The 14,488-nt window shown below is 54.4% G+C and overlaps 2 protein-coding genes across 3 annotated transcripts in view; one reads left to right on the top strand and one right to left on the bottom strand.

Moving 5' to 3' along the window:
* NQO1 (NAD(P)H quinone dehydrogenase 1) overlaps nucleotides 1-14,488 on the bottom strand; it is a 191,964-nt gene that overhangs the window by 33,887 nt on the left and 143,589 nt on the right. The gene's annotated exons all lie outside the window — the stretch shown is intronic.
* The window catches only part of WWP2 (WW domain containing E3 ubiquitin protein ligase 2), a 38,352-nt gene that overhangs the window by 19,595 nt on the left and 4,269 nt on the right, over nucleotides 1-14,488 (top strand). For both annotated transcript variants that reach the window (XM_081871804.1, XM_081871803.1), the window contains exons 8-18: nucleotides 102-294; nucleotides 2,834-2,923; nucleotides 4,126-4,300; nucleotides 6,450-6,504; nucleotides 8,913-8,994; nucleotides 9,466-9,594; nucleotides 9,944-10,022; nucleotides 10,201-10,272; nucleotides 10,389-10,477; nucleotides 11,056-11,215; nucleotides 13,861-13,994. In XM_081871804.1, the coding sequence (XP_081727930.1) occupies nucleotides 102-294; nucleotides 2,834-2,923; nucleotides 4,126-4,300; nucleotides 6,450-6,504; nucleotides 8,913-8,994; nucleotides 9,466-9,594; nucleotides 9,944-10,022; nucleotides 10,201-10,272; nucleotides 10,389-10,477; nucleotides 11,056-11,215; nucleotides 13,861-13,994 (1,258 nt within the window). The remainder of the gene's footprint in view (nucleotides 1-101; nucleotides 295-2,833; nucleotides 2,924-4,125; nucleotides 4,301-6,449; nucleotides 6,505-8,912; nucleotides 8,995-9,465; nucleotides 9,595-9,943; nucleotides 10,023-10,200; nucleotides 10,273-10,388; nucleotides 10,478-11,055; nucleotides 11,216-13,860; nucleotides 13,995-14,488) is intronic.

The raw sequence follows: 14,488 nt of genomic DNA, 5'->3' as shown, positions 1-14,488 counted from the left end.
ATGCTGGACTAGATGGGCCCTTGGCCTGATGGCTCCTGCTATGTTCTTAGGAAGCATCAGCATCCCCTCAACTCTGCCATAATTGCTCCCCTCTCTTTCAGTGAATGGTGAACCTGCCAGTTCCACCCTCGATGTCCCTGAAGATGAACAGGCTGTGCCACCTGAGGCTATGTCAGGTGCAACCACCAGCTCTGGCACAGCTCATGACTCTCCAAGGGCAGGGGAATCTGCCCCCAGCTCAGAGGCCCAGCCTTCTCAGCCAGCAGCACAGACTCTGGAGGTGCTGCCCTCTGGGTAAGTGGTGTCCTGCTCTCTGTTTGGGCACCTTGGCTACAGCATGAATGCCCATAGCCTTAGCCAACTAGGGGGAGGTTGGGATGGGTCACCAGGGAGTTGAAACCTTTAAAAAGTATGTTTCTGAATTAGAGGCTGTTCGCTGGGAGTAGAGTTTATCCTTGCGGGAACTCCTGCTCTCTTGTCTCTTCCAAAGTTCTCTCTTTCTAAGCAGGATGGGGCCCCAGGCCTACCTCACAAGACAGTTTCAGTGATTCCTGTGATCATGTCTGTGAATCCCCTTCTGCATTTAAGAAATACGAATGCTAAGTATTATCATCCTTAGAGGAATGTTACAGTATTTTTGCAAGACCTGGAGTTCTAGGGAGGAAGTGGACTGGCTGTGACTGAGGTCCAGCTCTGAGGATGCCTGATCTGGGAGCAGAGTCTGGATTACCAGGGTTATGATTCAGTTGTGAACTCGACAGTTGTGGCTCCTCAGCTGCACCTGTTCTCCTTCCATCCATCCTTTCTGGTCCTGCAATGTGGCTATTTCTGTTGAGCCTTCCAATGCCCAAACACCACCTCCTGACTCCTGCATTTCCGATGAAGGGAGCCATCTGTTTTCCTTCTGGCCTCTTGGTTCAGAGTCTCATGTGTGTGTTTGCATCACTTGCAGGTAATTGGGGGGCCAGCAGCTCAGAGCGCCTTTATGCCGGGTGTGTGAGCGCTACTGTTTTCAGGCCTCAGCCACTTCCTGTTTGCAGACAGCTGGAAAAGTCCAGGGCGTCTCAAAAGGCTCTTTCTTCCTGCTGGAGCTCTCCTCCCTTCCTGCTCACGTACTGCGGTGTGCCTGGGGTCCAGGAGGCAAGGGGGGCACCTGACGCCTTTATGCAGAGATGCTCCTGAAATGGAGGGCGCATCCCACAGCCTATGGCCGAGACGCCCTTCCTTTAAGGATCCTGGTGCTGACGGTCCCCTGCTATATAGTGAGAATCTTGTGTGGGTGTTGGGTGGGGACTGCGCTGTGTACAAGCCAAGTTTCCCCTGCTTCTGTGGCTGAGGGATCTCAGGGCCTCTGGTGGGGCAAGTCCACAGGCCCTTCCAAGCCCTGGTGTGAATGCGCGCGCATGCAGGCCGCTTCCAGCTCCTCCTGTTGGCAGCCCGGCAGTGTTTTGCTTGGCTGCGTCACGCGCCTGCTTCAGGCCACTCCATTTGCATGGGCATAAACAGGCTTGCCGGGAGGTAGCCCATCAGAGGGGCGGGGGTGCTGTAGGCTGCCTTTATGCTGCTTTCCCTCAACATCTGCACTCAACGTGGCAAGCACAAAAGCCTCTCACATACATACAGCTGGAGCGGGGAGTGCAGGAGGCTGTGGAAAGCCATGGGACTAAACTGTTCCATATGCAGGGTGGGGGTGGGGTGTTCATGTTCCTGGGAGACCCACGACATGGCCCTCAGTGAGGAGGACCAGAAGGGGTGCTGCTGTGCAAAGCTGGGATCCTTGTGGGGAAGGGGCATCCTGCTGTCACACACAGGCTCTCTTGCTCACTCCCTCTTCCTCTGGGCTGACGGCAGAACAGACACCTCCTCTCCCCCCGCCCCTCCCCGACCTGCATCTGGTTCCTATCAGCGTTGCTCCTGCGCCGGGGACAGCGGCTCTCATTAACACGGCGGCGTGTACACCAGTTCGCGCCTCGTCTCGTGCATACAAAGAGGTGCATTATGCTCCCTTGCAGCAGGCGCGGGCTGTGGTTCTTTACGTAAGGCAGGGCGTCTCGCTTGGACGGCAAGGTGACCTCAGTACTGCTGTTTTGCTACCAGCAAGCCTCGTCTCCATTCAGAGCAGAGGTAGCCCGGGAGGATGGCAAGCTGATTGCCTGGGCAGCCACCTTCCTGAGCCACGTCTTGGCTTTATGGCATGGCAGTGCCCTGCCCTCTGGAGTGGAAGGCATTCCTTCTTGCAGATTGGTGGCCATTTATGATCCTCTGCAGAGCCTCCTGGAGTTTGGCTGGGGATATTTAAGAGGTGCATTCTGCATCTCCACAGTAACATCGTCTCATTTATCCTGTTTTTTTTTTAAAAAAATAAAGTTTCTAGCCCTTATGAGTTGTTTAAATGGCAGACTGTTCTTGGTGAAAGTGTTGCCCAATCAGGGATTGCTCCTTAATCTTGCTGTGATTGGCCAAAGCAAAACAAAGATGGGCTGTTATGTGTGCCTGCTGATGCCTTTTGGAAGCTGTAGGTCCTGCAGAAGTTGTTGGGGCCCCCAAACCTTGACACGCACCCTTGGATCTGGCTGGAGTATTGCTATACAGTTGGAGCCACTGGGTGCATAGGAGGGGGTCCTGTGCCTTTGCTCATAGGGCAGCTTGAGTAAGCCACTGTGCCTACTTTACAGGGCTGTTGGAGTCATAGACAAAGTGAGAGTCACAAAGTTCTTCATGCTCTGGAAAATGCTAGAAATAAGTAATAGCAACAAGGGTTGCCCTGGCTCACAAAATGGACCCTCCGTCCCCTTCTCACTCTGTGTCTCCTCTCTTTCTTTCTGTCCTTCAGGTGGGAGCAACGAGAGCTGCCAAATGGGAGAGTGTATTACGTGGACCACAACACAAAGACCACCACCTGGGAGCGCCCTCTTCCGCCAGGGTAGGTGCTCTGACATGAGCATGCTTTGCAGGATCTGGTCTGGAGATACTCCAAGGAGGGTGGCTGGGTGTGCTGTGGGAAGCAGATGCTCTTCACAAGATCCTAACATATGTGATAACATATATATGCGCATACACACACTTTATACCGTATATCTCCAAGGCCATAATTCTACGGCAGGCTCAGTGTTCAGCTGCCCAGGGCTCACAAAGACAGCTGGTACAAGGACAACCTGCTTGATTGTTTTCATTACAAAAGTGCACATTTTGCTCTTTGGTCCAAAGGCTTTTAGAGCTACTTGCTCTTTAAAAAATGCAAATAACAGCATTAATTAATTAAAATAGCAGTAGTGGAATAGTCGTGAAAAGCACGCCTACACCAGCTTTGGAACACATTTAAATCAGCTTAAAGGTCCACTTGGCACTGGACAGAGTGTCTAGCAGGCAAGGCTCCTTGGGGAGAGCATTCCGCTGCTTGGACGGCCCTTTCCTTCCTCACCTACCAACTTTGCTTCAGAAGATGGGGGAGCTTGGAAAAGCATCTGCACTGGGCACAGGACCCTAAGCTGTTTAGGGCTTTGAAGGTAAGAACTAACACCTTGAGCTGTGCCCAGTGCAGATGCTTTTAAGACTGGCCAGGTGTCTTCCATATACCTGGTCCCGGTTGCCATGTTCTTTACTAGTCAAAGTTTCTGAGTCTTCTTCAAGGGCACATAGCCAAACAGTGCAGTACCTGAGCCCAGCTCACTCTCTTTCCAAGAGGGGCATCAAGCTGGCGCTGTAGCTATCACTGGTGAAAGGTGCTTCAAGCTGTGAAAATTGCTCGGGGTTCTAAGGACGGGGCTGGATTTAATAGGACATGCCCCCCCCCCCATATCCTTCAAACCTAATCCTGTAAGGGGAGTGCAGCTCTGGCCAGAGAAGGCCAAACTCCACCTCCCAAATCTGTTACCCTAAAGGGGTGTGTGGGTTGAAGAGGGTTAATTGCTTGGATACTGACAGAATTATGGAAGAACATCTGGGGTGCCTGAAGAAGGGAAAATTCTTCATCCAACCCCAAAAGCCACCTCTGGCCCAGAAACGCTCCTTGGCAAAAGAAGTTCCCATGATGGTAGAAGAGGATTCATCTGCCACGTATGTGTTTGTGTGTGCAAGAGAGAAAGAGACAAACAGAAAGATTAGGCTGTTCTTTTGCCCCTGCAGCTGGGAGAAACGAGTGGATCCCCGTGGCAGGTACTACTATGTGGACCACAACACTCGCACGACCACGTGGCAGCGCCCCACCGCCGAGTACGTGCGCAACTATGAGCAGTGGCAGAGCCAGCGCAACCAGCTTCAAGGAGCCATGCAGCAATTCAGCCAAAGATTTCTCTACCAGGTGAGGGTATTCCCAGCCCCAGCCAGCTAAACTGCACAGAGCGGCTCTGCCGCCTTCCCACAGCCACCAGTCCCTTTGCTAGGCTGCGAGAGCAATGCTCTAGGCTGCAGAGAAATAGTCCAGGAGAACTGGGTACCAGGAGAAGCTGCATCAAAAATGCCTACTGATACCTGCTGGTATCTACAGCAGAAGAGACCCAGAGGAAGAGCTGCAAGGGGACTTGGTTAGCTTGCAGACAGGACCCTTCCTTTTGTGGCTTTGGTAGCCATTGCCTGCTGGCTGCCTCTGTCCTGCCCCTGCCGCAGTCTAGTGTTGCTCTGGAGCCTTCCCTTGAGGGCTCTGAGAGCCTGATTCCATTACTAATATTGTTTGTTTCATTGTCACTACCCATAGGCAGCCCTGTAACAGAGATCCCAGGGCAGCTTACAGCAAGTAATAAAAGACAATGAAACAGTATATATTGAGAAAGGAGCAGCCAAGAGTAAAACAACATGAAACTGAAAGAGAAGGCCCTGAGGTTCCCCTCCTGGCTGCTACTCACAGGACCCCCTTGCCCCTTAGTGAGGCCAGAAGCAGGCACAGCTCCTGAGCTCATGGGGCCCTGCACAATCCCTCTGCCCAATGGCCCTGTAAGAACACCACTATTCTGTGTCTAATGTACCCTTAAGGAGGCCTTGTGAATGTGGTGCCTGTGGCTTGGAGTGTGGAAAGTGGCCGGTTTTCATTTAGGCATGAGCGACTAGAAATGTCTGGTTGAAATTCATGGAATTGGGGTAAGGAGAGACTGTGTTTCCCTAGTCCTGTGAACAGATCTGGTGTGAAGCTCCCTTTTTTTGATTGCCAGTACTGCTGGCTGTCCTGAAGGAAGATGTCAGTCAGGCTCCCCTCCTGCCACTCTTGCATTAGATGGTGATGGGCCGGACTCTCCAAGAATATATGATGCGGACCCCAGTCTGGATGCACTGCAGGGTCAGGACTTGTTGTGAGAGCCTGCTGGCCTTCCTGGGCTTGGGAACCTGATCCCCACTCCACAACACAGGAGGCACAAGACCCTGGCAGCACCGTGGTGGTCAAAATAGAGGCCTGCATCTTGTTGTTATTCCCTCCTGTTGGGCCGATGGCTTATTCTCTGCCTCTACAGCCACCCCACAGCCGACCACACATTACAGTGTGGAGAAAACTGCTCTTTGCCACACCAGAGCAGCTCCCTCCATGCGGAAAGGTGTTCAGAGGGCACCATTGTTCGCCTTGTAGTGACTTTGCTGGCCAATAATGGAGTTGCTGTTCCCAGGAAGGCGACCCCAGCTTTTTGAGGGGTGTGACAGGAATGGGACTCTGAGCAAAAAGTCTTTTGACGTGAGCCTCCAGGTCCCAGGAGTTCTGTCTGGCCTGGCTTTCTCCAGAGACGCGTGAGGGAGGGGGCCTAATCTAAACAGCGCGCTGCTGAGGAACTGTCTCCCCCTCCCCAGCTTGCCCAGCAGGCTTGAAATGGGTCCCCCAGCCCAGCCTGCCTGGAGTTGGATAAAGGTGCTTTGTATGGGGCCTGGACCTGTGGGGGGCTGTGGGGGAAACGCCTGTCTGTGCGGCATGAATGTTCCCTCAGTCCGTGAGCATCTCGCGCCCGGCCGTTGGGTTTCACGGTCCTCTGTGAGGGAGGCAGGGCAGGCAGGCAGGGAGGGAGGAGAGGGAGGAGGAGGAGGAGGAGGCAAGCAGCCCGCAGGCCCAGCCAGGAAGCTCTGGGCGTGGACAGGGCTTGTGGGAATGATTTCATTGGAAAGGCCTGCAATATCCCCCCCACCCCCCGGTTGTGTGTGGTTCTTGGAGGAGGTTGGAGGTGGGACTGTGGTGGGGCTCTCAGTCGCCTCAGCCAGCACAGGGGCAGCAGCAGCTGCTTTCTTGCCTCCCTCCCTTGCCTGCCTGCCACCTGGGCTTTCGCAGCTCCTTCGCTCCCGTCCTCTGCCCCAAGCCGCACACATTCAGGCATTTGCTGTTTCCACAGTTGGTTGGGACGTGTGTGCTGTTTTTTTTTAGCCAGCCTTGGCGGGCGGTGGGAAGAGAAGTCAGGGTGGAGGGCAAAACGGCTGGACCCCATCCTGCCTTCCAGCACTCTCTCTGCTAACCCCCGTGGTGTTTGTTTTGCCCCCTCCAGTCGTCGGGTGCCCCGTCTGACAATGACCCGCTGGGCCCCCTTCCTCCTGGCTGGGGTAAGTATTGCCTGGCTTCTTGGGCTTGGGGCTGCCCTTCCTGCTGCTTGTACTGCATCTGCCTTTGGTGTAGGTGGGGTGGGTGGACTTCTCTTCCTTAATGCTGAGGGCAGGCAGGCACGAAGAGTTTGTGTTACTTGGCCAGCGAGACCTGCCTGGGCTCTGAGTTCAAATCCTGATATCATGGCAAAACTATCTCCCAAGTCCAGCGATGCTTCTGCTGCCGGTGGTGCATTTCCAACCCTGGCTTCATTTGTTTCTCTTTCTCTTATTTGGAGGGGGGGTGGGAGCTTCTGCTGGGCTCCCCTTGGAGCCTGCCTTGTCCCTGCTGTACCTGGGGGAGAAGGGGAGGTGATGCTAGGCAGCACAGGGGACGGAGAGAGCTTGTCCATGGTGGAGACACTTTGGGAAGCAGGTAGAAGTGATTCTTGGGATGTAGAGCCACTGTGGAGCTTGAGATGTGCCAAAGGAGTCAGGGCTCACTGATCTGCTCCTAACACCTGGGGAAGGAGGGAAGTGTGTGTGCATGGGGAGAGGATGCTGCCTCCTGTTGGACCCTGGGACAATTAGAACGAAACCAAGGGATGTCAACGGTCATTCTTTCCCTCCCCCTGCCCCCTACTTTGCGAGGAAATTCAGAAGAAGCCCAGAGGGGCTGCAGGGGCCAGATGGGATCTGTGTTGCTGACACTGGACTGTGTGTGTGTTGTGCTCTTGTAAAAGGCCTAGCAGAAATGTTGTGGGAGGCCACTGGACTGTCCAGCGGGTTGGGGGAGTGGGGTCTGGAAGTCCAAACATCAGGAATTGAGAGCTCCTTTTTGAAACTTAGTGTGTGTTTGGTCAATTCTCCACCCCACCCAATTTGGGACTCAGGACCTTGGCAAGAGCAGCCCCAGGAGAGGCAGGGACTGCCTGCAAGGATTCAGGAGCTGAGAAACAGGACTGGATGGACTTGAGGAGAGATGCTCTTGGATGCCTGGAAAGGGACAGCTCTCACCAGGGGGACCCTTTGCAAACAGTCTCAAGAGAAATCATTGCGGCTTGGGCCAGCGATGCCACTGTGGGCTGCTGGGATCTTTGCCTGAGCATCAACAGCAACTTCCCTTTGCTGGAGACGGAGGAGAGGTTGTCAGCTGCTGCTGCTACTACTACAGAGGGCTGAGCATCCAGCCTCACTGAAACTGGGTCCCAGTGTCTGAGAGAGAGACAGATGTCAAGGTTTGGCTCTTGGCAGTCTTGCAGACCTAGTGCCCTTGTGGTGGTCAGGGGAGGTTGAAGAGGATGGAGAGACACAGCTGTCAGAGTTCCCTGTAGCCAGACACCTGCTGGCCATCTGCCAGATCATCATGAGGACCTGAAAGGTTTTATGTGACCCTTTGCCCCTCATCCTGGGCAGGGAAAGACAGAGAGGACGGCCCTGGGGTTAAGCAGGGAAGGGGCAGTGGTGATGCACCTTCTTGCTGTTTGGATCCTCAAGAGCACAGGCTACCACGGCTGTGGGTTCTTCTTGCTCTCTCAGGGTGGTGATGGGGGTGGGGGTGGGAGCAGACTCTCTCCCTAGGAGTCAACAAATCTGCTTTGCCCTTGGCTGATCCTGCACACACAGGCCAGGCTCCCTACCCAAGTAGCTGAGTGGAGTCTCCAGGACAGCCCTGCTGGGGCTGCCATGTCAGAGGAAGGACCAGCTGTTTGGGGGCAGTTCAGGGCTCAGTGCACACACCCCCCACACACCTTTTGCAGGCCTGGCATTAGGTTGCTTGCTGTCGTAGAACCATCAAGGGCTTCAGAGCTGAAACGGGGGGAATGAACAAGTGTTGCAGTGGGGTAGAGGTGAGCTTCAGTGAGCAGGGAAGGGTGAGAGAGAGGCTGTCCTGCTTGTGAGCTTGCAGAGGAAGGAGGTTATCGCAGACTCTCATTCATGGGCGCCACCTCCCTCTGTGGGAAATGGGCACCTAAAGCTAGGCCTCTGAGGCTGGGAGATGAGCTGTGCCTGAGCCAAGGGGGTGCTGACTGGCATGCAAGTTGTGTTCCCCTAGAGGAGGAGGAGAAGTGGTCCCCAACCTGAGACCTTCCAGATGTTTGAGACTCCAGCTCCCATCAGCCCTAGCCAGCGGAGTAGAGGGTACCTCCAGCTGGAGGGGTGCCAGGTGGGGGAAAGATGGATTCCTCGTGGGAAGAGGCTGGTGTGTCTTGGGCCTCTTCCATGCAAGACCTGGAGGCACTATTCTCTGCTGTGACAGGGAGCATGTCGGAAGACCCTGGCATGTCAGGCTCATCCCATCTGAGCCTGGCTGCTGTGTGTCTGCTGGTTCTGGATTCCCCATTAGATTTCCCTGCTGGGCCCCAATCCAGCCTGGCCAGAGAGAGGGAAACTCACATTACCTCTCCATTCTTTCCTTCTCCTTCCAGAAAAAAGACAGGACAACAGGCGAATCTACTACGTGAACCACAACACCCGCACCACACAATGGGAGGACCCCCGCACCCAGGGGTAGGCTTGGCTTCCTTTTGCTGGTTTGCACTCCGGGACTCCTGTCTAGTAGCCTTGGGGCAACTGTGAGGTCTCTTCAGCCTGCAGAGGGGCATAGGAAGCCTGCAAGGGGTCTCAAGCTGTCCACCAGGCCCCACAGATGGACCTGAGTTGCATCATTCCCAGCGGCTGAAGGAATGTTCCTCCTGGGACCAGGCAGGGGAGGCTCCTTCTCAGGCCCTTGGGCATGTGCCCTGAGTTCCAAGCCCAGTGAGCAGGCAGAATGACTGTGCCCAGTAAGACTGTCTCTGCCTGCTCCTGGTTCCTGCCCAAGGCTGAACTGGGGCTAGCATACTGAAGCATTTTGTGAGCTGGGTTGAGGCCGCCAGGAGCAGAAGCTGCCGCTGCCTCCTGCTGCAGTTGGTGGGTCTGGGCAGGGGAAAGAGATCAGGCCAAGGTGTGTGTTGCCATTGAACTTCTTACTCTGCTCAGGATGATCCAGGAGCCAGCGCTGCCACCTGGCTGGGAGATGAAGTATACAAACGAGCGGGTGCGTTACTTTGTGGACCACAACACCCGCACTACCACCTTCAAAGACCCCCGTCCCGGGTTTGAGTCAGGGTAAGTCCCTCTGGCATGGCGCTCTGCCCTCTCGGCACTGCCTAGAATAGCCTCCAGGTGCCTGTGGGTTTCTTCCCAGATGGAGGATTCCTTGCGAGGAGGGATTTTTGGCCATCTGAGCCTTGTTTGCCAGCCAGGCTTTGAGGGGTGGTGCAGTGCATTGTGGGAGCTTTTAGGACCTTCCAGATACAGTGCTGAAGATTGTAGGATATCCACTCTGTATTCTTGGAAGGAATCTGGAATGTTCACACAAACTTAAATTGTGGGAGAGAAGGAAACCAGTCAGTCTCAAGAGCCAATAAATGTGAATGTGGCCAGGGCCCCACTAAGGCTCTGTTTACTGTTGCAGGAGTAAGCAAGGTGGGTCACCCGGAGCATACGACCGAAGCTTTCGCTGGAAGTTCCACCAGTTCCGCTTCCTTTGCCATGTGAGTTGCTCATTCACCATGTTCCCAGCAGGGCAGGAGGAGAAACTGCGAGATTCCCAGAAAATCTGTGGCTCCCAGTGGCGGGCAGTGGGTGGGGGCGAGCATGCCCAAACCTAGGCAGGATGCAGGGACCAAATGTGGGTCGTTGGGCCTCTCACAACCTCTATCTCCTTCACAGTCCAACGCGCTGCCCAGCCATGTCAAGATCAGTGTCTCTCGGCAAACACTCTTCGAAGATTCCTTCCAGCAGGTGATGTGAGGCCTGGGTCAGAGGGAGGGGAGGGGAAGGGAGGCTGGTCATCCCTTGGGCAGAGCACCCTTGTCCTCTCCCCACTGCACCTGCCAACCTCACTTCTCTCTGCTCAGATCATGAACATGAAGCCTTACGATCTGCGGCGTCGACTGTACATCATCATGCGTGGGGAGGAGGGTTTGGACTACGGTGGAATTGCCCGGTGAGTCGGCACAGCACAGTGGGGTGGGGTGGGAGCTTCAAATTTCCACCCTCCCTGGTCCTTCGGGATTTATCCCCCCCCCCCCGGAAAACTGCTGAAGCAGCAGGACATCGGGGTGGGATCAACAGGGCCTGGCCTTCTGCAGAGAGCATGAGAGGGTCCCCTGGTTGGCTGGCTGTGCAGCCTGAGACTTGAGAGGCCTCCTGGTGGCCTCCTCTGCAGAGCTTCGAGTCCAGCGTGTTCCAGACGGGCTGCCACTTCAGCTCCAGATGGCAGCCACTCCCGCCCTGCAGGAGCTTCCAACGCATCTCCCTGTGTCCTGCCAGTGGTTTTACCCTATGGTAGGTTACGTCATGCTGTTCTACCACAGGGTAGAACCACGGACAGGATGCGGGGGCTCTCTGCACCAGAGGAGGGAGATAGCCAAGAGAGAGCAGTGATTGTGGCTGCCGAAGGAGCGTGTGTGCGCAGGCCTCCGCCCACCCTTGCGCAGGACGGGTGACAATGGTTGGGCCTGAGTGGCTAGGCTGGGCTGGCTCTCATCAGCCATCCTTCTCTCCCCCCCTCCACCCCAACAGCGAATGGTTCTTCCTTCTGTCCCACGAGGTGCTCAACCCCATGTACTGCTTGTTTGAATACGCTGGCAAGAACAACTATTGCCTGCAGATCAACCCTGCCTCGTCCATCAACCCCGACCACCTCACCTACTTCCGCTTCATTGGCAGGTTCATCGCCATGGTGAGCATCTCCTGTACTAGCATCTGGGGGGTGCAGGTGGGGCCAAGGTCGCCTCTGCCTCTGTGCAAGGACGGCGTGGGGCTGGCTGGGGCTTCTGCTGCCTCTCACTACCTCGGGAGTTCTGCCCTTCACCTTGACTGCAAAATCATTGGTGGCTGTGCTTTCCGTAGCATTTGCACAAGCTTCGCCACTTGCATTTCGTGGGTGCTTGCTCACAGTGTAGGCAACTTTTTCTCTAAACTCAGGTTTCCAACCAAGAAGTGCAGGTCATTGCACAGCAAGGGCCATAGCTCAGCGGCACTGTGTCTGCTTTGTATGCAGGAGGCCCCAGGTTCAATCCTTGGCATCTCCAGGTGGGCTGGGAAAGACTCCTGCCTGAAAACCTGGAGAGCCGCTGTCAGTCAGTGGAGACAGTACTTTGCTTAGGTGGGCCAATGGTTTGTCTTGGAATAAAGCAGCTTCCTGTGTTCCTATGAAGCTGCTTTAGGTCAAATCAGGCCACGGTTTGATCTATCCTAGTATTGCCCAGCCCAGCCTGGTGCCCTCCAGATGTTTCAAATGGCAGATCCCACCACCCCTAACCATTGGCTGTGGCTGATGAAGGGCACCAGGTCGGGGAAAGCTGCTGTTTTTCTTCAGGAAGCTAACACAGCTACTACATCTCTGGGATTTGATACTGAGCTATAGTACTTGTGGCATTCAGGAGAGGCTACTGTGAAATCCTCAGGAGCGATGCATCAAGTGTTTGCTCTTAACAATCTCTGAGGTGAAAGGGGGGCACCCCCTCCTCTCCCAGTAGCACCCATTGCCATTAGTGGCCGCTTTGCAATGTTCATCCTGTCCAGTTCCACCCACCTCACCTGGCCAACCAGTGCTCTGGCAGCATTTTGCTTCTGGCTATGCTGCTATTTCTCCACTGTATTCTGGCCATTCGTGGATCACGTGGGGAAGGACATGATGGTGTCACGGCACTAAGTGGCCAAAAACAGCTATGAACTCTGCTTAATTTGGGGTGGGGGGGTGTCTGTTGCCAAGGCAACCCTGTTGCCCGTTGGCTTGGTTCCTTTGGCAACAGGGACACATTTCTGCCCCTCCAACAGTTTTGCTGGGAAAAGGTGTACACGGGAAAGAGAAATCATTTTTTCCCCTGGAATAAAAAAAGAAAGGGAGTTTTGCAGAGTGGGAATCAAAATATTTGCGTTCTTCAAAACTAAATTTAATTCTGTGGCCAAGGACGGCTTTGTATCCATTGAGTTCCGAAATGGCACGTAAAGTCTCCTGTTCTGACTTTGTTGAGCAGAAAGGAAGCAGCCAGGAAAAATGGATCAGGTCAGGTGGCCTCTTTGTGACAAGAGTGTGTCATGGAACACTTTCTTCCCTTGTTTTTTCCAGAGTTCTGTATTTTTGTTTCTTAGCAGAGAAAGGAGTGTAACTTTCTCCGCCTCCCTTGATCCTCCTAGCAGAGGGGGAGGAGAACTTGGGCCTTTGGCCTGGCCTGAGAATTCTACAGGAGGAAAACGCAGCTGCCCACACCCAAAGAAAGGGGCTGCTTGGGAATTAACCCCCCCCAAGTGCTCTAGAGGGCAGGCGCTGCCCCTAGACCGAGTCTCGGGGCCTGATCCCTGGGTGGGCTTGCCCTCCTTTGGCCCTTGAAAGAGCAGGAAGAACTTTTCCCAATGGTTTCCCCTCCTGGCTCCCCCTTCCCCTCCAAACCCTAGACTATTACTCACCACCAGGCTGGTCTTTTCCAGACGCGCAAAAGCGTCTGCGTTATTCTTGGCTCCCAGAAGACCGTTCTGTGGCCGCAGAGTTTTGATTAAACAAACGTTGCTCCAGAGCTGTTTGGGGAGCAGGCTGGCTGCCTCAGCTCCCCAGAGGGGGACATTTGGGTACCCGCTGGAAAGCAAAGTGGGGGTGGGGGGAGCTAACAGTCCCTGCGGCTTTCAGCCTTCAAAGCTCTTTGTTGCTTCAGGCGCAGGTACTGCCAAGTGCCACCAGAAACATAAGGACCCTTCCTTGGGTCATCTAGCTGAGTATTGTCATACACGGGCCGGCAGCGGCTTTTCAGGCAAAGGTCCTTCCCAGCCCTGCCCGGAGATGCCATTAGGGATTGAATCAGGAACGTTCTGCATGCCAAGCAAGGGCTCTGCCCCTTGTGGGTCCTTATTGTTGGCAAAGGAAGAGAGGGCTTTCTTCCCGGTGACCTCCCTAGAGAACCATGCCTAGCACCCATTTTGTTGCCTTTTAGGCATCAGGGTGAGGCACCCAATTCTCTGGGCATTGAAATGAGTTGTGTTTTAAAGACTAGAAATGGAGTCCATACACACACAACCACTATGCTACTTTCTGTGATTTTTGTCGTGTTGTCGGCTGGGATTTCTGTGGGACTTAGATTCCAAATGAACACGGGGCTAAATGTTTCTGGTATATTGGCACCTTAAATTTTTAAAAATGAATAACCTTGGAGCCTAGTGTGCAGTGGAGGTGTGTGTCTGGGGGAATGCAAGAAGAGAGTTGATGGGATCAGCTGCCCCTTTGTGTGTGTGGGGGGGATGTGTTGTATTTTTGCTTTTCCTCTGCAGTTTGGTGCTAAGCTTGCTCTAACGTACTTTTTGGGGGTGGGTGGGTGTCTTCTTGTGCTGCAGGCTTTGTACCATGGCAAGTTCATTGACACGGGCTTCACACTGCCCTTCTACAAGCGCATGCTGAACAAGCGGCCGACCCTCAAGGACCTGGAGTCCATCGACCCCGAGTTCTACAACTCCATCGTCTGGATCAAGTCAGTGCTAGCAAGGGTGCTGCTTGCCCCCCCCCCATTTCCTCCTGAGCCTGTGTCCCATGGAGCTGCTGCCCCAAATCCACTGATGGCTTGCACAGCCACTTTTAACCTGTGGTGATCTCATAGCACCCAGCATTACAGCCCCCGCCCCTCCTATTGCTGTCGCTTGGCACTTGCCCAAGTGTGCAGCATTTAGTTGCTCTCATCTTCTGTGTTTCATGTGCCCCAAAGCCTGAAGGCTGAGGGTTGCAGTCTAAAAGCAGGAGGGGCAATCTGCCAGCCCAGGGGCCAAATGTAGCCCTCCAGACCTCTCTGGGAGGTTCCCCACAAGGGGAAGTGACCCTCCAGCTGAAATAGGTCCCACCCCGGTGTAAAGAGGGAGGGTGACAAACAAGACAGAGCAAAGGGGCAAAGCAAAATAGTCCCCTAGAGAAGAGACCTTGATCTGAATGGTGCTGTTATAATGAGCAGAAGAGGGAGGTTGAAACTGGTGG

This window comes from Podarcis erhardii (genome assembly GCF_964252035.2).
Source record: "Podarcis erhardii genome assembly, chromosome: 7".
In the NCBI taxonomy this organism is placed as follows: domain Eukaryota; kingdom Metazoa; phylum Chordata; class Lepidosauria; order Squamata; family Lacertidae; genus Podarcis; species Podarcis erhardii.
Note: the sequence above shows the minus strand (reverse complement) of the source record. Positions and strands in the feature narration are given on the sequence as shown.